General features: G+C 51.4%; 8 protein-coding genes across 8 annotated transcripts in view; 4 read left to right on the forward strand and 4 right to left on the reverse strand.

Annotated features, from left to right (window-relative positions):
- BDBG_09188 (transcription initiation factor IIF subunit alpha) overlaps positions 1-136 on the forward strand; it is a gene marked incomplete at its 3' end in the record, with an annotated part of 3,215 nt that extends 3,079 nt beyond the window's left edge. The window contains exon 4 of the mRNA XM_031723898.1: positions 81-136. Within this exon, the coding sequence (XP_031581266.1) occupies positions 81-136 (56 nt within the window). The remainder of the gene's footprint in view (positions 1-80) is intronic.
- BDBG_09189 (fatty acid synthase subunit beta) lies at positions 1-7,610 on the reverse strand. Its single transcript, XM_002620457.2, has 3 exons — positions 7,142-7,610; positions 1,262-7,075; positions 1-1,201 (listed from the first exon to the last, which is right to left on the reverse strand). The coding sequence occupies exons 2-3, from the start codon at positions 7,055-7,057 to the stop codon at positions 749-751; spliced, it is 6,249 nt and encodes a 2,082-aa protein (XP_002620503.1). The 5' UTR covers positions 7,058-7,075; positions 7,142-7,610; the 3' UTR covers positions 1-748.
- Positions 7,611-8,674: 1,064 nt separating this feature from the next.
- BDBG_09190 (fatty acid synthase subunit alpha) lies at positions 8,675-14,559 on the forward strand (the record flags this gene model as incomplete). The annotated part of the gene is made up of 3 exons (XM_002620458.1): positions 8,675-9,203; positions 9,300-14,362; positions 14,449-14,559. 3 exons carry the CDS (start codon positions 8,675-8,677, stop codon positions 14,557-14,559), a joined length of 5,703 nt encoding a protein of 1,900 aa, XP_002620504.1.
- Positions 14,560-14,989: 430 nt separating this feature from the next.
- Positions 14,990-20,592, forward strand: BDBG_09191 (tRNA (guanine26-N2/guanine27-N2)-dimethyltransferase). Its single transcript, XM_002620459.2, has one exon. The coding sequence runs from the start codon at positions 15,205-15,207 to the stop codon at positions 17,905-17,907; it is 2,703 nt and encodes a 900-aa protein (XP_002620505.2). The 5' UTR covers positions 14,990-15,204; the 3' UTR covers positions 17,908-20,592.
- Positions 18,190-19,542, reverse strand: BDBG_09192 (3-isopropylmalate dehydrogenase; the record flags this gene model as incomplete). Its single annotated transcript, XM_031723899.1, has 3 exons — positions 18,190-18,412; positions 18,560-18,999; positions 19,099-19,542. 3 exons carry the CDS (start codon positions 19,540-19,542, stop codon positions 18,190-18,192), a joined length of 1,107 nt encoding a protein of 368 aa, XP_031581267.1.
- On the reverse strand, positions 20,052-21,725 carry BDBG_09193 (uncharacterized protein). Its single transcript, XM_002620461.2, has 2 exons — positions 21,283-21,725; positions 20,052-21,195 (listed from the first exon to the last, which is right to left on the reverse strand). Exons 1-2 carry the CDS (start codon positions 21,536-21,538, stop codon positions 20,387-20,389), a joined length of 1,065 nt encoding a protein of 354 aa, XP_002620507.1. The 5' UTR covers positions 21,539-21,725; the 3' UTR covers positions 20,052-20,386.
- A 121-nt stretch (positions 21,726-21,846) lies between these two features.
- On the forward strand, positions 21,847-23,079 carry BDBG_09194 (uncharacterized protein). The gene is made up of 2 exons (XM_031723900.1): positions 21,847-22,002; positions 22,097-23,079. The coding sequence occupies exons 1-2, from the start codon at positions 21,994-21,996 to the stop codon at positions 22,727-22,729; spliced, it is 642 nt and encodes a 213-aa protein (XP_031581268.1). The 5' UTR covers positions 21,847-21,993; the 3' UTR covers positions 22,730-23,079.
- BDBG_09195 (murein transglycosylase) lies at positions 22,783-25,156 on the reverse strand. The gene is made up of 2 exons (XM_002620463.2): positions 23,457-25,156; positions 22,783-23,355 (listed from the first exon to the last, which is right to left on the reverse strand). Exons 1-2 carry the CDS (start codon positions 24,209-24,211, stop codon positions 23,052-23,054), a joined length of 1,059 nt encoding a protein of 352 aa, XP_002620509.2. The 5' UTR covers positions 24,212-25,156; the 3' UTR covers positions 22,783-23,051.
- Positions 25,157-25,455: the final 299 nt, after the last annotated feature.

Here is a 25,455-nt window from a genome sequence, read left to right on the forward strand (position 1 = left end):
GCGTCTGGGTTTTTTTGACATTGTTTGATTTTGACGGATCGTGATCGTAAGCCCTTAAAGGGATGGAGATATACAAATAGAAAGCAGGAGATTAATACAAGGCAACGGGAAGGGAAATGCTCCAGAGAAAAGATAAGGGGGGTGGCCTGGCCTTTATTTAGAGCTTGTCATATATGCCCCTTTCATATCATGATTTTGTCATTATGGGTTTTACTTTGAATTCCAGGACAGATGGCTGGAGATTGGCGATTTCGGACAATTATATCTTAAATTTTATCAGAGTTATGGTTATGTGTATGGGCGGTTTCCCTTCCTGCCATTCACGTTTCGTTGAGAAACTGAGCTATCTTCCGGTCCATTTTAAAATCGGATTAGTTAGATATGAATTGTATGACAAAAGAAGGTTGACTGGGTTTCCAACTACTCCGTACCTATCTACGCAGTAAATCTATTCCATCTATCTAATCCACAGCTAGCAAAACGGTAATCACAAACAGAGAAGAGGGCACTGTGTAAAATGAAAACAATCAAACTCAAAAATAATCATAACATAAAAAACCATTAGGAAGAGTATTAAGTATTGGGAATAAGAACCAAATAAACAACCATTGCAACTGAAACATTCATAAACACAAAAAAAAAAAAACATGAGAAAAGGGAAAAAAAAATTAAATAAACGCCAACGTATTTTCCACGTCTTCCGTGCCAATTTCCCTGTCCATATGCATTGTTTCTCTCCCGAAACCACTTATTTCTCCCCATCTTCATACTTCGACCAATTCGCAAGCACAGCCCCAATCCTCGGCGAATTCGTCAACTTATACACATCCTCAAAGTACTCCTTGGTCAACTCAAACGGCTTCGCAGTGACGTTCGGAATATACTTCCCAATCAACTTGCTCGGGTCAATGGTTGTCTTGTTAATCTTCTTGAGCAGGAAGGATCGGAATGGTTTCACGCCAGAGCGCAGGAAGGTGCTGTGGAAGGGGACGTCGATGCCCTTGAGCGGGATGGTGGCGAAGCCGCGCTCGAGCACGATGGGTTGGGGTTTGGAGTTGGTAAGTTGGGAGCAGGAGGTGATGATTTCGACGAGGTGGGAGCGTAGATCATCGATGGACATTGTGGACATTAGGGTTGTGATGTCTATCTTTTGGGCTTTGAGGACGTTCAGGACGTTGGTGAGGGTGTCGAGGGCACGGAGCTGAAATATTGTTAGAAGGGATGCAAAAAGCTATGGTGGAATGAATGGGTAAAAACTTACATCTCCGGCACAAACATACTGCATATTCGCAATATTATAATTGACAATCTCTAACAACCAGCCCGTCTGCTCCGCAATATTCTCCACAACATACTGCAGCGCCTGCTCGTTGAACGTCTTCGAGATTCGGCTCGGATTCACCGCACACATAGAGTAATTGGACCGACCCGTTTCATCTCGCTCGACGGCGACTTGCATTGTCAGACCACGGTAGAACACAACAGACACAAGAGATTCGATCGGCATCACGTCAGCGAGTGCCGCAAGCGCCGAGTACTCGCCCAAGGAGTGTCCGGCGAAACTGCTGTCGCGCTGCACTAGGCCCTTCGACCGCATGTCCTCGAAGCTGGCCTTTTCCATCAACGTCAGAGCTGGCTGGGTGAATTGCGTTGCGGAGAGAAGGCCCGTAGGTGACCTGTAGGTGTACGAGGTGCTATTCTCATCCACATCCTTGAAGATCTTCTCGGATTTAATGCTGCCGTCAGCGTTGACCGTCTCGAAGGTCATGGACATGTAATTTTGACGGATGATTTTGCCGCGGGGTCCACCGAAGTGAATCGTGAGCTCCTGTGGGTTATTCTTGACAATGTTGATGATCGACAGGCCGTAGTTCTCGATGAAGTGCTTATCGGCGCGGTCCCAAACTTCCTTGGCCACAGGGCTGGAATTATACAGGTCCATGCCCATTCCTTGTTCTTGAGAACCCTGGCCAGTAAACACATATGCGGATACCGGCTGTTCGACTTCGGCTTCACCGAGCAGAACCTTTTCTTCCGTCGCCTGGTTGCTTGCTTCGACCTTAATGATTTTCCGGCCAGCCACCATGCCAACGTGCTGGAGGACGACAACGAGGTCATCGTTTGGCAGCACCATGCCAACTAGCGAGGCGTGGAAGCTGCGCACGCGCCCAATGTTGTTCTCTGCTGCCCATGTCTCGACGAGGCTCCGCACGGCCGCACTGGTATACATGCCATGCGTGATTGTGCCGGGTAAGTTGGCGTAGCTGGAGAAGACGCGGGAGACGTGAATGGGATTGTAATCACCCGACACGCGCGCGTAAGTTTCATTGGACGAGGGTGCGCGCAGGGTAAGTGGCGTCTTTCCGCTGAGAGGGATCGGGTTTTCAAAGTGGACGGGTTGCTCGATGGCTGAGCCATGGCGTTGGAGATAGTCGATAACTGGGTTCCCGTGGGAGGTGCCGGCTTCGTACTCTACCGAAGCAACCTGGATAACTTCCTTAGTGGGTAGTTCGAGGAGCACTTGCCCCATTGTCTGCACACTGCTGAAGATAGTTTGGTTCTTGAAGCGGACAAGACTTTGCAGACGGAATGTGAGGGTCTGGCCGAGAAGGTCCACATCAGGCTCATCGAGACGGAACCATTCCTTCGATTGCAGCACAGCGACGTCCTTCGTCGACTCCAGATGGAGCTGCATGGGCACCTCCTCCTTGCGCTGGAACGTAGTCTCATAATCGTTATACGACCCACGATACAGGAACTGACTAGTTACCTCCATAATCGGCTTGCCCTCCCTCCTAATCGTTCCGCAAACTTCAACCATCTTCCCGGAGTCTTGATTAATCACCGCATTAACTTGGGCAGTGGTCTCGAGAGTATCGCCAACTTTCAATGGCTCGGCGCCAGGAATCATCCTGAAGCCGTTGGACAGATGCACCAACTTCAACAGATCACCATCAATGACGCGAGGGAAAATGGGTTTAGTGATAGCCTTCCAGCCAACAACGATGGCGAAATCCATCGGCGCAAAGACCTCCTTCCCGGGTCGATCTACAAACGCCTCGCCGGTATTGCCCACAGCGTGCACGAAATCCGCAATCGCCTGGCTGGTAACAGTGGCCTTGCCGCCATCGAAGATTGCAGTAGCAGGCGTATCGAAGGGAACATTCCGTTCGCCAAACCAAACACGGTAATAAAACTCCTTGATCCGGTCATTTCGATCATCCATAACTTCGCGAATGGGCGCGTACCCTGTTTCTGGATGATATGTGAAACGGAAGGAGAGAGGAACAACTCCGGCCTCTGCAGTCCGCCCTTCAAACAAGGTCAAGGAAATTTCCCGCTCACCGTTCGTCCGCACTTCGACCGTCTTGACAAGTTTGCCGGCGGTGGATGGCTCGCGGACGCTGATGACGGTCTTGCGCGAATCGTTGGGATACTGGATTTCAACAAACATGCCTGGAGTTGGTGCGAGGATACGCTTCATCGGGTTCGTCTGGAACTTCTGGCCCTGAATGAACACCTCAGCGGTGAACATAGCATAGCGCCAAGAGAATGTCTTGCCCGCGAGCAGATGTAACCAGTGGTCGAGATCGGGGAGGCTGCCAGAGGTTGAAGGAGAGAGACGATAAGAGATTTTGTTTGCGTCTTCGGAGACGGTTAGGCCGTCGATGTCGCGCTCCTCATCGGTTTCTAGCAGCAGCTGACCGCCAAAGTACTCGACGACGGGGACATTGGATTCATCGCCACCGTAGACGTCCTGGATGAGGCCCTTGATATGGTCATTGTGGATGCCATCGAGAATATCTTTGACGGGCTCGTCGATTTTGGTGGAGTATTTGGCAGCCACAGGACCTTGGAGGATACATACGCGGCCCACGTCCCGACCCACTACGGCTTCGAGGTCCTCGGATTGCCAGAGGGAGTCCTTCTTAAACCAGAACTCGAAGTTATCGTCGAGGGAGGGGACGAATGGCACTGGCTTCTGGATGCGGCGCTGGCAGAGGAGGAGGAAGTGCTGAACATCCTGTGCAGAAATTAGCTGTGACGCTGCCTCAGGGTATGCGTTTAGGATGTTGTCGACAGCTGGATATGGAGTGTCGAGCTGCGAGTAAGTTTGTAGCAACGATGGCTGTCCCCCTATTGAAGTAAACCGCTCCTCGACCCGTCGGATAAAATCGCCCGCGAGTCGTTTCAGAGAGTCATCGATCCATCGCGACTCATGCTTAACATACATTAGGTCCACCATGCGATGCACGACCTCGGCATATGTCATATCTTCCAAATCCACAGTGTCGCCCTGCGAGTTACGTCCAAACCACACCTTTTGGAAATCAGCATTCAACCGCTTAATGATATAATCGCGCTGCTTCTTCAGCTCTGGCAGACGCTTAGCTTTGTCCAGGGAGAATATCTTCTGGTCCATCTCGTGCCAGAAACGGACACCTCGCGTGGCTAGCTTGTGGATAGGTTCGCCCATCTCGGAACGAACCGTGATGACACCGCCGGTAGGCTTGTTATATGTATCTTCCCAGCGGCTATCATCGACGCCCTCAGCATCAACAATGGCCTGTTTAGCGGCTTTGGAGGTGTGTGCTTCCTTAGCGGTCATCATGCGACTACCAAAGAGGCATCCATCGAAGGGCATGGGAGGGTATCCGAATTGTCTCGACCAGGATCCGGTCAGGTAGGGATAAGTATCTTGAGACCCGCCAAACCCGCTACCAGCAACCAGAACGATATTATCGCATCTCCGAAGGCGACTGTACATCTGCAGGATTGGCTGATGGAAATCCTCAAAGGAATGATGACCACCGCCACGCCCTCCGGTCCACTGCATGATAACAGGGAAAGTAGGGTTCGCTCTGGCGATGTTGACCACCTGCTGGATAGCATCCATTGAACCAGGCTTGAAACCAATATGCTTGATGCCGAGAGTTTGGATGTACTCGTTGGCTACTTCGATGGATGGGACACCCGCACCAATGGACAGACCTTCAATAGGGACGCCGTTAGCGCGCAATTTGCTAATCAGAGGGATTTGCCAGCCCATAGCCTGCGGGTTCACGTAGATCAGGTTAACAGTGATACCGCGACCAGGGGGAATATTCTTCTCAATATTGTTAAGAGCTTCCGTCATAATTTTAGGGTCGTAGTATCCACCACCACCGAGTTCGATTTGATATCCTGCGTTCATGGTGGCAGCAACAAAGTCCCAGGGGACAGTTGTAGGAGTCATACCAGCAACCATGATGGGAGGCACACCAAGCAGCCTGCTCATTTTCGTGTCCACAAATGTCTGGCCAACAGACGTTTTGACTAACCGTGGGCCGTGCTCCTTAACCCAATCCACAGCATACTTGACAGCATGTTCCTCGTCGCGGTCAAACAGCTCTGGTTTGTAACCCACTTCCGCGTTGGTGCCATCCATTGCTCCGGCAAGAATAACGCGCACGCCAGTACCATCTTTGTTGCGGTTGGTCAAAACACCCAGGCCGGAAATGCCTCCTGGTCCGAAGTCCAGGACGTGAGTTGCCTTGGGGAAAACGGTGGCATTCTCCCAGTTGACAGGGTCTCTCGTAATCATGCGAATTAAAGCTGGGGCGATATCTTCGTCTCTGTCCCGCAAGTCTTCACCGGTATTGGTATCGTAGACGGGAATACGCAGGGACTTGGATGGGATGACCAAGTCCTCCAGATCTTCCGTAATCTGTTCGAAAGCAGAAGCGAGATATTGACTGTGGAAGGGGGCGGTTATTGGGAGGAAACGATTGACAAAACGGACTTTGCGCTGTGTATACGGCACACGAGTCTGATCTAATCCGGTTGGCGCCTTAACCTTGCGCAATCGAAGATTTAGACCGTAGAGAGAAATGGGAGGACCAGTCACCACAAAATTGCGGGCACTATTTACCAGAGAGATGGCGATATGGCGATCTTGAGGTAAATGTTGGTTGGTGGCATCGATATGCTCTTGGACAGCGGAGCGGGCAAGATCTCGAATAGACAACATGGGTGTTGGCACACCTTCGCCGTTTTCAATTGAATCTTGAAGGATAGATGGGGCAAGCGAGGTTCGCGGGTATGCTTGTTGGCTTCGCATACCGATCCAGAAGAGCATGGTCAAGGCATTTCGGGCGGCCTTGTGAAAGCTCTCCCAGGTAGTCGTAGTTGAGATCAATGCTGCGGTGACAATGCCCTGGGAATGGCCCGTAGTCCCGCTGAACCTCTCCAGGACTTCGCCAGGCTGTTTTCCCATGACTTTACATGTCGTCACGAAATGTGCGAGCTGTACCAGACCGATCAGGGGAAGACTGACGGGTGCAGACACCAGATAATCGGTATCTGGCTGTGACTCGCGATCCCGGAGCCATCGTACAATATCCATGCCTTTTGAGTAGAGCTTGATGGCGTCCGGGTCGCGCGTAAGAGACTGGAGAAGCTCTGCGGAAGATGTGATAAGATCCTCTACGAAGGAAGGGTATGTAGTGTAGATTTCCCGGAGCTCATCAAAGTACTCCTCGATGTTTCCCTGGCCGCCAAAGACGCTGTACAGCTGTGCATTGCCATCTGCAGCCGCACGTAGCAAAGCAGAATCGTGTGGTTTAGTGGGCCGATTTACCGCCGCACGACCTGCATAGTAGGACTGAACGACGAGAAGCTTCTTTGCGGTGATTCCTGGAAGAGTCGAGGCGATGGCATGTACATCGTTGCCCCGCATGAAGGCGCGCTCGAATTCGTTCAGAATAAGCTTCAATACTTCGACATAAGAGCCCTGCGCATCGTCCTCGCCTTCCTCTACCTGGCTGGCAACATAGCCTAGATATCTTGCGACAAGCTCTTGCACGGAGGAAGGCTCGTCATCCTGAGCCAATTCATCTGTGGGGGCGGGGAGGGAGGCGGAAAAGGAGTCCCTGAGTTGATGGGCGTGGAAATGTAGGGAGGTGGGGACTAGGAATGAGAACTCGAGGGAGCCATGGGAGAGGATGAGAGGGCGGAGAGATTGAGAGGATCGTGGAGTATTAATGCCCGTCTGGGGGCCTGTAGAAGTGCCGTACATGATGTTGACAGAGGCACACTGTGGACAAGCGGGTCAATCGAGAGAATATTTTTTTGAAGATTGCAAAAGGATAAGGTCCCTTACCCGTAGGTTTTATGAACGGCGGTTGCAAGGCAGATAGAGATCGCGACAGTCCCCTAACTTCACAAGAGGAAGGAGGATGTTGAAGAGACGATTGGGGAAAGGGGGGGGGGAGATGTTGGGAGGAAAGGAGAGCACCGCGGGCACGAAGCGGCATTCAATTCATAAGCAGCGGTCAAAAAGAATGAGACGAAGTAACTGTTGAATGATGTTGAACACTCCTCCTTTTGTCCGGACCAGGATAGCAACAGTGACAGCGACTGAAGCGAACGGAGTACGGAGTGCAGAGTACGGGGGAAGAAGAGGAGTGCAGAGATGAAGAGAACGTGGAGGTGCAGAATTGAAGACGTTGTTGAGGAGAGTTGATGCTCATTTGTCCGCATTGGGAAAATTTGAGGTGCGGTAATCAATACCGATAAAAAACCGATAAACACTGATAAATACGCACAAATACTGATAAATACAGAGGCCCAGCGAGGCGTTGAACTCAGAGAGCTCGCATTAGGCTTAGCGTGTAACTTAATCCGCCCCAAAAAAGCAAAAGGGTTGGGCTTAGTCATGCAGTAGCGTTCCCAGCCGCCCGGGTTGAACAGTACAGTACGGAGCAATAAACGCTTCGATACGCCGCGATACACTGCAATAGCTCGGGATTCTGAGCTCCCAACAAGCTGTGGCCAATGTGGAGACAGACAATACATCTTGTATCATTCATTCATTGAATAATTCTTGATACGGGAGGGTTTAATGTCGGCAACTTGGTACTGGAGCCTTGGTCTGCGTGTAGACGATGATGCTTATAAAACCTGTTTTACCGGAACAAAGGGGTGATTAACATTGGTATGTGATGCGGTAACTTTTTTTTTTTTTTTCAAAAAAATTTCTTTTTCGTTTTTTTTTTTCTTTTCGTTACGGCGCCGTATCCGAACCCGTACTCGGCGATACGAGAGCGACAATACCTTGGGCCAATCTGCCGCGCTCCGACCCGGTTCGAGTTCTCGGATCGGTGTTTCAACCCCGTAACGATACCCACCTACCGGGATTAGCGCCAGTCCCAACCAGGTACCGTATTGCGTACTGTCACGCAGATACGGTATCAACAGTCTCAACTCCCCAACAACAAACTTCCACAACATCTCCTGGCGTCATTTTTTCGCCGGTTGCTGGCTTCATTTTTCCTCCTCTCTCCTCCGCCATCTGCTTCCCACCCCGGACTTGTCTGTCTCTCTCACTCGTCCTCTCACTCACTGACGGACTTCTAGATTGACTGGAGGGATTCTTCTCCTGGCTCATTCATTGCTGGTCAGAGAGGAACTGTAGTCCGCTCTTTCTTGCTCACCCTCTTCCTTATCTATCTTGACATGCCCTTGGAGTTTTTCTCTTTCTTCCGATCTTAGTTATTTTATTTTTCTCAAACTCCCACCAATTTGTATCCAGTATCTCTCTTCCCCTCCAATTCCTGCAATAAATCCTATACTCCGATAATCTCTCTTCCCTCCTCTTCCTCCCCTTCATCCATCTCAATTACCATCAATCAACATGCGCCCCGAAGTCGAGCAAGAGCTCGCCCACACCCTCCTCGTCGAGCTCCTCGCATACCAATTTGCTTCTCCTGTCAGATGGATCGAAACCCAAGATGTCATCCTCCAGGAGAAACGGACGGAACGCATCGTTGAAATAGGCCCCGCTGACACCCTTGGAGGAATGGCCAGACGCACCATTGCCTCAAAGTACGAAGCTTACGACGCAGCTACTTCAGTTCAACGCCAAATCCTGTGTTATAACAAAGATGCGAAGGAGATTTATTATGATGTTGATCCCGTGGAGGATGTCCCACAGCCTGTGGCCGCTGATACTCCTTCTACCACTCCTGCTGCAGCTGCTAGCTCTACTCCCACTCATGTAGCTGTTCCAGTTGCGGCTCCAGCTCCATCGGCTGGCCCAGCAGCTGCTGTTGAGGATGCGCCTGTTTCAGCTCTGGATATAGTTAGAGTGCTTGTCGCACAGAAATTGAAGAAGCCGCTGGCAGATATTCCGCTAACAAAAGCTATTAAGGATCTTGTTGGAGGTGGGTGCATTCTTACTTCCCTTTTATTTTCGTTCCTTCTCTTATCCACCCCTCAAGTCTCAATTGACACTTTTGACTAACACTAATTTCCCATAGGTAAATCAACCCTTCAAAATGAAATTTTGGGTGATCTCGGAAAAGAATTCGGTTCAACCCCAGAGAAACCAGAAGATACCCCATTGGATGAGCTGGGTGCTACCATCCAGACTACTTTTGATGGCCAGCTTGGCAAACAATCCTCATCACTCGTTGCCAGACTCGTTTCCTCCAAAATGCCCGGTGGCTTCAATATTACTGCTGTGAGAAAATACCTTGAAACAAGATGGGGACTGCAATCAGGACGACAAGACGGCCTTCTTCTACTGGCTTTAACCATGGAGCCTGCGTCGCGATTGGGCTCGGAATCGGACGCCAAAGCATACTTGGACGATGTTGCCAACAAGTATGCTGCGAATGCGGGTATCAGTCTTTCTACTGCTTCCGCTGGTGGTGATGGAGGCAGTGCAGGTGGTGGCATGATGATGGACCCAGCCGCCCTGGACGCTCTGACGAAAGACCAACGCGCATTCTTCAAGCAGCAGCTCGAACTTACTGCGCGATACCTCAAGAAAGATCTTCGCGCAGGCGATAAAGCTTTCCTAGCCTCCCAGGAAACTCAGGCTGCTCTCCAGGCGCAACTGGATCTGTGGCATGCTGAGCATGGCGATGTATATGCTTCTGGCATATTCCCGTCCTTTGACCCTCTCAAGGCTCGCGTATACGATTCATCCTGGAACTGGGCGAGACAGGATGCGCTCAACATGTATTACGATATCATTTTCGGCCGGCTAAAGGTTGTGGATCGCGAAATTGTCAGCCAATGTATTCGTCTAATGAATCGATCGAACCCTCTTCTGTTGGAATTCATGCAATACCATATCGACAACTGCCCCACTGAACGCGGCGAAACATATAAACTCGCAAAGGAACTTGGCCAGCAGCTCATCGAAAATTGTAAGGAGGTTCTCAATGAGAAACCTGTCTATAAGGATGTTGCGATACCCACTGGCCCTCAAACTATCATTGACTCACGCGGGAACATCAAATACACAGAGATTCCCCGAGGCAGCGCCCGGAAACTTGAGCATTACGTCAAGGCCATGGCGGAGGGCGGACCCATTTCCGAATACAGCAACCGCACCAAAGTACAAAACGACCTAAAGAATGTCTATAAGCTCATTCGCAAGCAACACAAACTCTCAAAGTCATCGCAGTTGCAATTTAATGCTCTATATCGCGAGGTTCTGCGTGCGCTGTCCATGAACGAGAACCAGATCATGCCGCAAGAGAACGGCCATGCGAAGAAGGGCAGTCGGAATAGCTCGAAATCTCGCATGAACGGTAACGCCGTCAACGGGAATGGAAGCGTCAACGGACACGGAAACGGACGCACAGGCAAAATAGAGACCATCCCATTCCTCCACCTCAAGAAGAAACGCGCGAACGGCTGGGACTACAGCAAGAAACTCACCGGCATCTACCTCGATGGGCTAGAATCCGCTGCTCGTTCCGGCGTCACATTTCATGGTAAAAATGCGCTGATGACAGGTGCAGGTGCGGGATCAATTGGTGCTGCTGTTCTGCAGGGTATGATCAGCGGTGGTGCCAAGGTTGTTGTCACGACCAGCCGATTCTCTCGGGAAGTCACAGAGTACTACCAAACTATGTACACCCGCTACGGTGCCCGGGGTTCTCAGCTTGTTGTCGTCCCGTTCAATCAAGGCAGCAAGCAGGATATCGAAGCGCTTGTGGAGTACATTTATGACCCCAAGAATGGACTCGGCTGGGATCTGGATTACGTTGTGCCTTTCGCTGCCATCTCGGAGAATGGACGGGAGATCGATAGCATTGACTCGAAATCCGAACTCGCACACAGACTCATGTTGACCAACATCTACCGCCTACTTGGCTGTGTCAAGGCCCAGAAGCACGAGCGCGGGTTCGAAACTCGTCCAGCCCAGGTTATCTTGCCCCTCTCGCCCAACCACGGCACCTTCGGTAACGATGGTCTCTACTCTGAGTCCAAGCTCGGATTGGAAACGCTTTTCAACCGTTGGTACTCCGAGAGCTGGGCGAATTATCTCACTATTTGCGGTGCTGTCATCGGGTGGACGCGTTGTACCGGCCTCATGAACGCCAACGACGTGATTGCCGAAGGCGTCGAAAAACTTGGCGTGCGCACATTCTCGCAGCAGGAGATGGCATTCAATTTGCTCGGTCTCATGGCACCTGCCATTGTCAGCCTGTGCCAGATCCAGCCTGTCTTTGCCGACCTCAACGGTGGCCTTCAATTCCTTCCCGACCTCAATCTGCTGATGAAGAAACTTCACAGCGAGGTGAAGGAGACCAGCACAGTCCGCCAAGCTGTCAGTAAGGAGACAGCGCTGGAGAACAAGGTTGTCAATGGCGAGGATAGCGAGGCATTGTATAAGAAGGTCACCACAGAGCCCCGCGCGAACATCAAGTTTGAATTTCCGAAGCTGCCTGACTGGAAACAAGAGATCGAACCTCTCAACGCCAATCTTAAGGGTATGGTGAACTTGGATAAGGTGGTTGTCGTCACAGGCTTCGCTGAGATTGGGCCGTGGGGTAACTCTCGCACGCGGTGGGAGATGGAAGCCTATGGAAAGTTCTCACTCGAAGGGTGCATTGAGATGGCATGGTTGATGGGACTTATCAAGAACCATAACGGCCTCATCAAGGGCCAGCCATATTCCGGCTGGGTCGATGCGAAGACCGGCGAGCCTGTTAATGATAAGGATGTCAAGGCGAAGTATGAGAAACATATCCTGGAACATTCTGGTATTCGTCTTATTGAGCCGGAGCTTTTCAACGGGTATGATCCGAAGAAAAAACAGCTGCTGCAGGAGATTGTGTTGCAGGAGGATCTGGATCCGTTTGAGGCGTCCAAGGAAACCGCGGAGGAGTTCAGGCGCGAACATGGTGATAAAGTGGAGATCTTTGAGATTCCGGATTCAGGGGAGTACACCGTTCGCTTGCTTAAGGGTGCTACCCTCATGATTCCCAAGGCTCTCAAGTTCGATCGCTTGGTTGCTGGCCAGATTCCCACTGGGTGGAATCCGAAGCACTATGGTATTCCAGATGATATTATTAGCCAAGTAGATCCTGTTACTCTCTATGTCCTCGTCTGCACTGTCGAGTCCCTGCTTGCCTCTGGTATCACCGACCCCTATGAATTCTACAAATACGTCCATATCTCAGAGGTTGGTAACTGTATCGGCTCCGGTATCGGTGGATCGCACGCTCTACGAGGTATGTACAAGGATCGCTTCCTCGATAAGCCGGTGCAAAAGGATATCCTTCAGGAGTCCTTTATCAACACCATGAGCGCATGGGTAAACATGCTTCTACTCTCCTCCACTGGTCCTATCAAGACACCTGTTGGTGCTTGTGCCACGGCCGTTGAGTCCATCGACATCGGTTACGAGACTATCGTCGAGGGCAAAGCGCGCGTGTGTTTCGTGGGTGGCTTCGACGACTTCCAAGAAGAAGGGTCGTATGAGTTTGCGAACATGCAGGCTACCAGTAACGCCGAGAAGGAATTCGCGCATGGCCGAACGCCCCAAGAAATGTCCCGACCAACCACCACGACGCGTAGTGGTTTCATGGAGTCGCAGGGTTGCGGTATGCAGCTAATCATGAGCGCGCAGCTTGCGTTGGATATGGGTGTACCAATCTATGGTATCATTGGTCTGACCACTACTGCCACGGACAAGATTGGTAGATCCGTCCCAGCTCCTGGAAAGGGTGTCTTGTCAACCGCCCGGGAGAATGCTGGCAAATTCCCCTCGCCACTTCTGGATATCAATTACCGCCGTCGCCAGCTCGATCTCCGCAAATCTCAAATCAAACAATGGCAGGAATCTGAGCTCCTATATCTGAATGAGGAGGTCGAAGCGATGAAGGCTCAAACTACCGAACCCTTCAATGCTGACGAGTACATGCAAGAGCGTATCGAGCACATCAAGCGTGAAGCAGTCCGTCAGGAGAAAGACGCTGCATTCAGCCTCGGTAACAACTTCTGGAAACAAGACTCGCGCATCGCGCCACTTCGCGGCGCCCTGGCTACCTGGGGCTTGACCATTGATGATCTCGACGTTGCGTCCTTCCACGGCACCTCCACCGTCGCCAACGACAAGAACGAGTGCGACGTTGTCTGCCAGCAGATGAGGCACCTGGGTCGCCAGAAGGGCAATGCGATGATGGGCATCTTCCAGAAGTACCTCACGGGCCATCCCAAGGGTGCCGCAGGTGGCTTCATGTTCAACGGTGCCTTGCAGGTGTTGAATTCGGGTCTTGTGCCCGGCAACCGTAATGCGGATAATATCGATAAGGTCATGGAGAAGTTCGATTATATCGTCTATCCAAGCCGGAGTCTACAGACGGATGGCATCAAGGCATTCTCAGTGACGTCGTTCGGGTTCGGGCAGAAGGGAACGCAGGCCATCGGCATTCACCCCAAGTACCTGTTCGCAACGCTTGATAGAGCGACATTTGACGGGTATAAGAGGAAAGTGGAGGCGAGGCAGAAGAAGGCGTACCGGTATTTCCATAACGGCTTTATTAATAACAGTCTGTTCGTGGCCAAGGACAAATCGCCGTATACCGATGAGATGGAGTCGGAGGTATTCCTTAATCCAGACGTCCGGGTTGCTCTTAATGAAAAGACCAATACCCTGGGCTATGTCTCCACTCCCCGCGGCAATAATGGCCCCAACGTCAAACCCACCGCCACCAACAGCAAGCAAAACACATCCACACCACCCTCACCATCCGAAGACAGGGCACAAACCCTCCAAACGCGTCAAATGGTCGAGACCCTCGCCAAAGCGACCGCGACCGAAAACTCCAAAGTCGGTGTCGACGTCGAAAGCATCGAGGCCATCAATATCGATAACGAAACGTTCGTCGAGCGCAATTTCACCGAGGAGGAGCAGCGGTATTGTCGCGCCACGCCGTCGCCGCAGGCGTCGTTTGCTGGCCGCTGGAGTGCCAAGGAGGCTGTTTTTAAGAGTCTTGGGGTCGTGGGGAAGGGGGCTGGAGCGGCGTTGAGGGACATTGAGATTTTAAGCGGGAAGGGTGGGGCGCCGGTTGTTGTTGTAAGTTCCCATTCTATTCTTTTATTATAAACAACCTCTTTGCTTATGTGCTTAAAAAACTCGTTTACTGACTCGTGCCATTTTAGTTACACGGCGATGCTGCTGCTGCAGCGAAGCAGGCGGGTGTTAAGGAGGTTAGTGTTAGCATTAGCCATAGTGATACGCAGGCTATTGCGATTGCGATGTCGAAGTTTTGAGGAGTTTGTCTTGCTCTAAGATGTATTACAGATAATGAGGTTGTAGACCTAGACGTTATGATAGTAGAACAGAGTAGAAGGGGGGGGGAAGTACTCTTGATTCGGCAGGCTTCTTTACTTCGGGTGATATCTGTTTTCTTATTTCTTTTTAATATGCATGTATAGTGGGAATGGTAATGAATGTTGGAGATAATGTCATGTTTCCCTTTTTTAATTTTTTTTTGTTTCGTTTTTCTTTTTCTGCTTTGAAAATTGGTTAATTTCTTTTACATGATGAGCAGCTCAAAATGATATTCAATCCTATGTTCTTAATTTTCATCACATATCATTGAAGTGCGTCTAGTTATCATCTCACCAGGTTCTGGTGCTATCTTTCTGTCATACCGTATTGTATTTCTTCTCTCTGGAAGGAAAACCTCTGTCATCGCACGTAAAAGTACACTCAAGAATATTTTCTCAATTCCGAATTTCTTTCCCTTTTCTGAATTCTGACTGACTCTTTTCTCCCCCAAAAACCTCCAGGGCTCCGAAAACTAGTCACGTGCTATATCTGACAGTAAAAAAAAACTTCCGCACCACAAAGCCTCATACTGACACAAGAAACACCCACAGCCATACGCTTCAGGCGCCTTCTATGGAACGTCAATGCACCAGTGCCTCTTCCCAAGAAACGCACGCACACGTATCCGCATAAATTCCGAATTTTTGCTATGTTGGGCAACAAATTCAGCCCTCCCAACATCTACAACTCTCGGTCGTAGACTCCCGCCGCTCCTCCGCAACACACCCCACACTAATAACATCAAGTGCTTCTCTACCGCGTTTCCGTCCCTCCACGGAGAGGAGAAGCTCCGTTCCAACTTTGAGTTGCGATTCCCCATGTTTCGGTGTAAACGTACATTCACGAGCACGAGTGATAGTTCGACGATTGCCGCCGCCGCCATGACCCAGACGACTGTGCAGAACTCCAGCTCTCCCGCGCCGGCCGTGGAATCGGGTGTGGAACTGAGTGCGGGGCAGATTTTACAGCACGAGGGGAAGGAGTATGTGGTGGTGAAAGAGGGTTTGGCGTATATACTTATACCGCGATCGCAAGGGGAAAGGCAAGTGCGGGATGGGACGGCGGCGCATGGAGTAGTGGGATCAGGGGAGGAGGAGAAGGTGACGGCCGTTGAGGTGGATGCGGAGTCGCAACGAGAAGGGAAGAAACAGCAGGGGAAACAGCAGCAGCAACAGCGGCAGCAAGAGGCCCAGTCTGTCTTCTACAACCCGATTCAGCAGTTCAATCGCGACTTGAGCGTTTTGGCGATCCGCGCGTATGGGGAGCATGCGATTCTGGTGAAAAAGGAGAAGATGGAGAAGGCGGCGCTAAATAAGAAGGGGTCGAAAGGGAGGAAGAGGAAGAGAGGGGTTACGGATGTTGGGGGAAGGGGCGTGGAAGGGGGGAGTAAAGCGGAAGGGGAGGACGGGGAGAAGGGGAGTGCTCTTGAGAACGGCGTTCAGGCGGATCAACAAGATACAACTACAACTGCAACCACATCTACAACAGAGCAAACTAGGGTCCCCTCCTTTTCCATCCTCGATGCTCTCTCTGCAACCGGTCTCCGCGCCCTCCGCTACGCGAAGGAAATCCCCTTCACAACCCGCATCGTCGCCAACGACCTCTCCCCCGACGCGATCGAGTCCATGAAGTTGAACATTAAGCACAATGGCGTCGGGGACGTTGTCGTACCCAACACCGGTGATGCCTGTGCGTACATGTATAGCATCCTCCGTGGACCCAGGATCAAGGACAGCAATAATTTTGGAAAATTTGACGTCGTTGATCTTGATCCCTACGGCACCGCGGCGCCGTTCCTGGACGCTGCCATCCAGGCCATCACCGATGGCGGTCTGCTGTGCGTAACATGCACAGATGCAAGCGTGTTTGCCTCCAACGGCTATCCCGAGAAAACTTACGCACTATATGGCGGCATACCCTTCAAAGGCCCGCAGTCACACGAAGCCGGCCTCCGACTCATCCTACACGCAATCGCAAGCTCAGGCGCCAAGTATGGCCTAGCCATCGAACCCCTCCTCTCCCTCTCTATCGATTTCTATGCAAGGGTCTTCGTCCGTGTCCACCGCTCACCGGCAGAGGTGAAATTCACAGCTGGGAAGTCTATGGTTGTATATAACTGCGATAACGGCTGCGGGGCATGGAAGACGCAGCCTCTCGCTGTGAATAGATGTAGGACTGATAGGAAGGGAAACCCCTACTATCACCATGGCTTCGCGCAGGGACCAGCTACGGCACCTACATGCGAGCACTGCGGATTTAAGACTCACCTTGCTGGCCCCATGTGGGCGGGCCCGTTGCACAACAACATCTTTATCCAGCGGATTTTGGATCTACTTCCCGGCGCAGATAAGGAGACATACCCCACCGTGGGGAGAATCGAGGGGATGCTTTCAACCGCGTTAGAGGAGGATTTGGATATGGAAGGATCCTCATGCGAAACTACCCCCGCTCCTGACTCTGATAACTCTGCTGTTGTTATTCCAGAGACTACCACGAACGGGAAAGAAAAAGACGCACCGTCTCTCATAATCCCCCGCACTGACCCGGCCAAACTCGACCCTCATCCCTTTTTCTTCATGCCCAGTTACGTCTGCAAAGTCGTGCACACCCAAACAATCTCCGAAGACTGTCTGCGCGGCGCCCTGCGCCACCTGGGCTACAAATCCAGTCGCAGCCATACGAAGGCCGGCTCCGTGCGAACGGACGCGCCGTGGAACGTCATTTGGGAAATTATACGTGAGTGGGTGAGGCAGAAGTGCCCCGTTAAGGAGGGCAGTATTCGGGAGGGGACGGCGGGGATGGGAATTATGAGGCGGAAGAGGGATGTTGACGGTGATGGCGAGAGCCGTGTGGATGACGATGCGGGAGCGAAGCTGAGAGGGCTGAAGCGGGATGTGCTAGCGGCGGTAGAAGGGTCGAGGGAGGTCTCCGATCTGATCATGAGGATTGAATCTGCCTTGTATCGTGCTGGTACCGGACCCAAAAGGGCCGATGACAAGCGCAAAAATGGAGCCGAGTGTGGTAGTACTCCTCCTCCCAAGAGTGAAAAAGCCACTCCGGAGAATCAACAACATCAACGACGTGCTTCACCCCGAAGAAGAAGCCCCAGACGGTCACGTTCTCCATCCCCCAGAAGCCCGGATCCAAGCACATTGAAAATCGTGTTTGATGAGGCTCTGGGTAGGACCGTGCTCGCGGCGCATCGGAGCAAGAGACTGACGCGGTATCAGATGAATCCGAGGGCGAATTGGGGGCCAATGAATAGGGCGTCGAGGGGTGGGAAGTGAAAAATTTTACGTCATTGTATTTGGCTTTGTGTATCATTTAATACACGCCCAATCCCCTGGATTTCTAGAGGAAAAAGCGGCAGTATGCTTCTGGTATCAGATAAGCAATGCATTTGCATGCATATGCAACTCCTTCATATATGAATTGAATCTATACATGCATCATACTCCCTCTATACCTTAAGAATAACAAAGCATTTTAACCAAGACGTAAAAATAAATACCCATTTCCTCTTATCCCTCAATCCCAGGAAATACATGCAGGCCACAAAATTCCACCCCCTACGAACCGCCATTCTTCTTGATACATTCGACGATCGCATCCCCAACCTCCGCCGTTTTTGCCTTCCCACCCAAATCCGGAGTGCGAACCCCCGACTCCAGCACAGCGGACACAGCCTGCTCAATCAACTGAGCCTCGGCCTCCATGTGGAACGAATAGCGGAACATCATCGCCACGCACAGGATCATGGCGACGGGGTTCGCTTTGCTTTGGCCGGCGATGCTATATTTGAGAACAGAGGGGATCAGCGTCCATCCACTTATCCTCCTTTCTTCTTTCATTCTTTCTTCTTGCCCTATCTACTTCCTGCTTTTTATATAAGCCAATGTCAAGAGGGGGGCCCCGGGGGGGGGGGGGGGGAATACATACTCCGGCGCCGAGCCATGCGTCGGCTCATACAACCCCTTCAGACCCTCCTTCCCATCTTCCCCGGGCACGCCACTCAAGCTCGCACTAGGCAGCACGCCCAAGCTGCCCACAATCGACCCAGCCTGGTCCGACAACATGTCGCCAAAGGTATTATCCGCCAGCAGCACGCCGTTCAGCACGCGCGGCTTGGTAGCCATGAGCAGCGAGGCGCTGTCGGCGAGCTGGTGGGTGAGTTTGAGCTGGGGGAATTCGGTGGCGATGGTTTCGGTGACGACGCGGCGCCAGAGGCGCGAGGAGGCGAGCACGTTGGCTTTGTCGAGGGAGATTATGGGGGAGGGGGTTGTTGGAGAAGGTTGGGCTTTTGTGGTGCATGGCCAGGTAGGCGGCCAGGCGGGCGATGCGGGAGACTTCGGGGGCGCTGTAGCCCCATTCGTCCATTGCTGGGTAGATTAGTATATAAATAACTATATAACTAATATAACAGGGGAAAGAAAAAAATATATATAATATATTTAATTACCATAATCCCTCTCCTCCACCTTCTTCCCAAAATACGCCCCGCCACAATTCTCCCTGAGCACCAAAAACTCCACCCCTTCGACCACCTCCTCCTTGAACGGACTAAACTCCCTCGTCACCGCCCTGCATGGCGATATACACGGCCGCAGGTTCCCATATACATTCATCGCCTTGCGCAGCTGCAGCAGGCCCCCCTCCGGCCCCTCCAGGCCGCGACGGACTCTGTCCCATTTTGGCCCGCCGACAGACGCGAACAGGACCGCATCGGAGTCTAGGGCGGCTTGGATGACAGCGTCCGTTACGGGGGTACCGTGGGCGTCGATGCTGCAGCCGCCTATTAGCTCGGTGCGGAGGGTGAAGGTGCGTGTCTGGGAGGAGAAGGCGGAAAGGACTTTGAGGGCTTCGGCGGTGATTTCGGGGCCGATGCCGTCGCCGGGCAGGACGAGGATTTTGTGGGTGGTCATCTCTGGTGTGTCGGGCATCTATATATATATATATATGTGTGTGTGTGTGTGTGTGTGTGTGTGTGTGTGTATAGAGGAATTCATGACAAAAGAGGGGAATAGGGGGCTGAGACGGAAGAGGAAAAGAAAATTTTGAGATGGAATCTCTCGGCCAGAAGCGGACTTCGCCGTTCCTTTTATTCCATGTTTTTTTACGCAGATATTCGGCGGGGTTAGATTTTGATTGCGGGGCAGGCGGCTATGGACTGGATTCGCACCGGCGCAGGGAATTTTTTGTTAGCTGGCTGCAGCTTCGGCATTGGCTCTGTCTGCCGTGATTCATTCGGCATCCCGCTCGGTAATCATCCATATGTATACGCAGTATATGCTGTGCTGTGCTGTAACCGGGTGGATGACAGCCAGTGGGGTGTATGTTGGAAAAAGGGAGTAATTCACATCGTCAATTGGTGTTAATTCAGATGTTTTATTTCTCCTTTCCATGCTGCTCTGTCTGTTTAAACTCCTGAGATGTTTTTCTGCGTTTTTGTGATTGCCGGCGTTGGATGTTCGTTCTGTCACTTTCGGCGAAACACGATTGCTCCGATATCGCATCAGTGGGAATGCCGAGCCAGGGGGAGGGGATATTGAGGTTGCAAGAAAACGATGGGGAAGGCGAATATCTACAAGAGTGATTTAGTTGGGTAATTTGGTCTCAATTGTATGTTAATTTCCTCTCATATTCCAAGGGAAATACTTCCATTGAGAAACGTCTATTATTCTAGTAGCTAGCTACCTCCCAAAAATGGTGTATTTATCTATACGAACTACACAGACATGAAATGCAAAATCATATCCCATCCCCAAATCATTTCAACCCCATAACCCACCCTAACAACGGCACCTCTCTATATATATTATCCCATCCCTTTGCCTCCCACCCCCTTCCCACTCCCCCCTGCCCCAAAATCCCCAATCCACCAGCCAACCACAACCCAACCCCAGCCACCGAAACCCCAATAACAGCCCGTCTAACCCTCCTCGACCTCTTCCTCCACTCCAACGACCCCAAAAACCCCCCACCGGCCCCTTTACTCTTCCCCTTCCCCGTCCCCTTCCCCGTCTCCGTCATTTCCTGCCTATAGCCCATCCACCACGCCCACCCCCCGACAACATGCCACACACCCACCCCAACCAGCGCCGCATACCAGCCGCGCATAATCCACGGCGCCCGCGCAATCCCATGCGCCACAAACCCCAGCCCAACCCCAGAGCTGCCCCCGTCCACCACCACCGGCACAACGCGGTTGACCAGCACGTGCGACCCGAGCAGCGGCAGCAGCAGGTAGCCCAGCCAGGCCTGGGCGCTGGGCCGTCTCCAGTGACCCGAGGCGCGGAGCTCGTGGCGCTGGGCGCGGGTTTCGGCGCCGTAGAGGCGGGCGCGGCGGCGGGCGCGGAGGATGCGGAGGGCGACTCCTGAGGCGAGGTGGGTGACGATGGGGAGCGTGAGAAGGAGGGGTTCGAGGGCGGGGGATTGGTAGAAGGGGCGGGTGAGGAGGAGATAGGGTTCGGAGGCTGAGATGGAGTTGGTGAGGAGGGGGAGTAGGGAGGTGTTTGTGAAGTGCATGGTTAGGAAGAGGGTGGGCGGGTAGGTGGATGTTCGCTGGAGGGTTGAGACTATATTTTTGTTGGAAACGTTTCATTTTTTTTTTTCCCGAGTGGTGATAAGGAGGTAAGGAGGTAAATAGAGAGGATATAGCGTACGCCAGTATTCCCAACCCTTTCCACTTAGCCCTACATGTCGAACTGGGCTACTTCTGTGCTTGCTTTCGCTTTCATAGCTGCGTGTTTCTGAGGATTTGCGGGAGGAGGAGATGTTGGGGGAGTATCCGCCCTGTTCCAGGTCCGGGGTCCAGTCGAGAGGTGACGGGTCGAGTTCCTGCAGAGGATCTACGAACGAGTCTTCAGTTTCAGACGGGCGTCGTCGTCGTTGGCCGTGTGGTTGGTGTTGTCCATCCATAGGAATGTTATGACATGGAACGGCCAGAGATGTCGGTGGTAATAAATAGTAGATTGACCAATATCTACAAGCGGCTTTATTTGGCGTAAATAAGGCAATGTATATCGGGTTATAACTTGAAATATAGTTAGTTAACAATTGAAGAGTAGAATAAACTACCAGCTTGGCTCTAATAAAGGAAGAGAAGAAGAGAAGAAGAATAGTTGAAGGTAGAAGCTTGGCTTTCCCCCGAATATGTTCACCGCCTTTGTTCTCAGCGGCAGAATACGCTGATATTAGATACATAAACATTGCACAGCATCCATCTACCTCGCGATAATATCAGTTCTATACCTAGCTGAAGGTCCAAAACAAACACTACATCATGCCATCCTGACCTCCCGCAAACAATAATATCCAGCCAGGGAAAGAAAAAAAAAAAGAAATAAAAAACACCTCCCTCAAACCTCCCAAAAATGCCTCCAGTCCGTCCCCCCCCGCTCCTCCCCCTTCAACCCCCATCAATATAATATACACAACCTTGGAAACACACCCACTGACCCCTCTTCCCCCCAGCAGCGCGCCTTCACAAACCCAGCCCCCAAAACTGAATCCGCCCGCAACGCCCTAACCGCCTTCACCTGCACCCTCTGCAACAAATCCTACTCGCGCCACCCGGAGTACGAAGCGCACATCGGCTCCTATGACCACCAGCACCGTAAGCGGCTGCGCGATCTGAAGCAGCTGTCGCGCGACCCGCTGGCGGCGGAGAGGGCGCGGAGGGAGGAGCGGAAGAGGGATGAGGAGGCGGGGATTGTGAGGGTGGAGGTCTCGGGGGGTGGTGGTGGTGGTGGTGGGATTGGTGGTGGCAGTGCGGGCACGGGAGGAGGGTTTAAGAAGGGCGGGTTTAAGAGTTCGTTTACGGCTGTTGGGGGTGGGGTGGGGAAGGGGGTTGGGAAGAAGAATCCGTTGGGAGAAGAGGAGGAGGAGGGCGAGAAGGAGGGGCCCCAGGAGGGGGGGAGAGGTCGGGGTACCACCGCTTCGATTGGTAAAGGTGAATCGTTGGCTGCGAGGCGAGGGGATGCGGATGCGGATGCGGATGCGGAGAGTGAGACGGATGAGGAGGTGGAGGTCGGTGGGTATTATGACCCGAGGAGACCGACGGGGTGTTTTGCGGGATGCGCTGGGGTGGGGATTGTTCCGGCTGTATGAAATGTGGGATATGGGTATGGATGTGGTGTAGTGTTTTCGATTTTTTCATGCGTTTTCTGGATTACTGGGTGTTTATGGATGGAATGGGATGGGATATATAGATATATATGGATGATATTATGTCGGCGTTACATAAATGGACGGGATAATTCTGCCTAAACTAAGACCACATACCTAATAATATACTTCCTTTCTAAGATGGTCATGTTCTCCTTCCCTCCCAAAGAATCGTTGCCATGCGCATGTCTGCTATACATATATCTAAACCTATATTTCCACACTTTGCGACTCAACCACTCAGGTGAAACCCGGCTCATAACTACTAGTTACGTTCCAACCTAATCCCGTCGACCCCCTCGTTCGTAATTTTGACAACCTCGATCTCCCCGTCGTCATTAAATTCCAATTTATCAATGCACACAACTCGATGGTCGCGCTCAGTATCAGTCGGAGACCGGCGATGGTAGACAATAAAATACTCGTCGTCGACATGGAAGATGCTATTATGGCCCGTGCTGGTGCCAATGGCTGGATCGCTGCTGAGTATCAACTTGGAGGGTCCGTCGAATGGGCCCATTGGGTTGTCGGCTTTGACGTATTTAACGGCATAGGAAGGGTCTCCCCATCTGTTTTAATCGTATATATATATATATATGGTTAAGCATGAAACGAAAGAGTAAAGAAGGGAGGGAAAAAAAAAAAAAAAAAAAAAAAAAATTATACTCACCCGCCGACACTATAAAGAAAGTAATAAACGCCCTTCCTCTTCAGCATCCACGGACCCTCCACATACTCCTTATCAGGCGTCACTTCTACAAAATCCCCCTTAAACGACACCATATCATCCGCCAGCTCCCCCACAACCGCATGTCCCCAGCCGCCCCAGTACAAATAATTCCTCCCCTCACCTTTCCCGCCCTCATTCCCATCCGAATCCATAAACACCATCGCGTCAATAGGCTGGGCGCCAAATACATACTCCCCAATCAACGGCCCGCCCAGTACATCCGTAAAGGGCCCCGCCGGCGAGTGAGAAACGGCAACCCCGATGCCGACCCCTTCGCCGGCAGAGTAGTAGAGATAGTAAGAGCCATCCTTGTGGCCGACTGTGGGGGCCCAGGCGGCACGGTTGGTGGTCCAAGGCACGTCAGCAAAGTCGAGGAGGCGGCCGGTGGGTTCCCAGGTGAGCAGGTCGTGGGAGACGAAGGCGTCGAAGAAGGTTTGGCTATCGAAGGCCGCGGAGTAGGTCGGGTAGAGGTAGTAGGCGCCCTCGTAGATGCGTAGTTCTGGGTCGGCGTACCAGCCTTCTATGATGGGGTTGCCGGTTTTGGTGCGCGGGGAGAGTTGGTGAGTGTTGGGGCGGGCGAGGGCGAGGGCGAGGACGAGGGAAAGGGGCATGCAGAGAAGGGGGATTAGGAGGAGGTTTAGCATGGTGGATGGATATACGTATATATTGTCGACACTTGCAGGGCGGAAGTGCATATGTATATGTGGAGGTGGTGTCCTTTTGGAAAGAAGCTGGTAAGGGGAATTGTCAAGGTATATAAGTGAAAAAGTACTTCAAGAAGACAAGGAGACGATAACCTTGAATTTGTCGCACATAGCCTGTATACGAGACAGTCTTTTTCAATGATGCCTAGGAGTCTAGGAATTCTGAAATTCAGGAATTTACCTGTCAAGCTTGGATGGATGATCTGGAGGATTTCAACCAGGAAGAGAGGAGATTGCCTGAGACGAGATATGTGTCTCTCGGTGCGTATAAACACAATAGTAGCATTCTAACAGGCTCCTTCCCGACTTTATATTAAGAGCTATAGCCTGCTGTAGGCTCTGGGAAGAAACGACCGGCGTCCTGCAATAACTGGGATGTATATAGGTGTGGTATATAGTAGTAAGGTATGCAATGGCAGGAATGCATAGTGTGAAGGTATCCCCTCCCGCAGTCTGCACTGTAAAATGCAAAATGCATGATTCAAGAGGAATAAATAAGAGCAACACCCGACTGGACTGGACTGGAGCATTCTGGGTTGCCATCCCATCCCGCGAGTTAGAACTCAAGTCGGAACTCAGCGCATGCGGGGAAATAGATCTGAAGAGTAGAAAAAGACAAAAAAAGAGAAAAAGCAATGCTAGCTATGATCTAAGGCAAGGTTGACTCCGTGTGACATTGCTCATCGCTTTGCCAGAGAGGAAAGTAATCCGTGTGGACATCGCGAGTGTTTTGTATTTTTAGTGTCGTCGCACTGACTCTGGGTGCATCCACGGGATATTTAAGTAGATAATATCTATCCTGTGCCATGCTGATGTTGCTCGGATGGAGTCTGGAATTGTGTGCAGCTGATATAGTTAATTATAATACCTGCGAAGATTTGCGGGATGTTGGACTTTGATATGAATCTTCTTCCGCACTTGAAATATTTATGTAGAGGTAGAGGGGGAGGGGGGAGGGGAAGGGGACCAATAAACTTGGCAGGTTGGATTGTTCAATGAGCTAATAATATATTGAATAGTTAATAAATAATATATTGAATAAATGATAATAAGAATATAACAGGTTTAACCTTGACTGAAATCTTCTCTACAAATGAATGAGACATAATCCTTTGTCATAGACCTAAGCATGAAGATGTAAATGATCTTTAGTTATGCAGTAAAATATTGAAATGCATCTTTCTTCTTGTCTCTTCTGATGCTTGATTAAGTGTTGGCATGAGAGGGGAAATCTG

The sequence above is a fragment of the Blastomyces gilchristii genome, assembly GCF_000003855.2.
Source record: "Blastomyces gilchristii SLH14081 genomic scaffold supercont1.36, whole genome shotgun sequence".
Taxonomy (NCBI): domain Eukaryota; kingdom Fungi; phylum Ascomycota; class Eurotiomycetes; order Onygenales; family Ajellomycetaceae; genus Blastomyces; species Blastomyces gilchristii.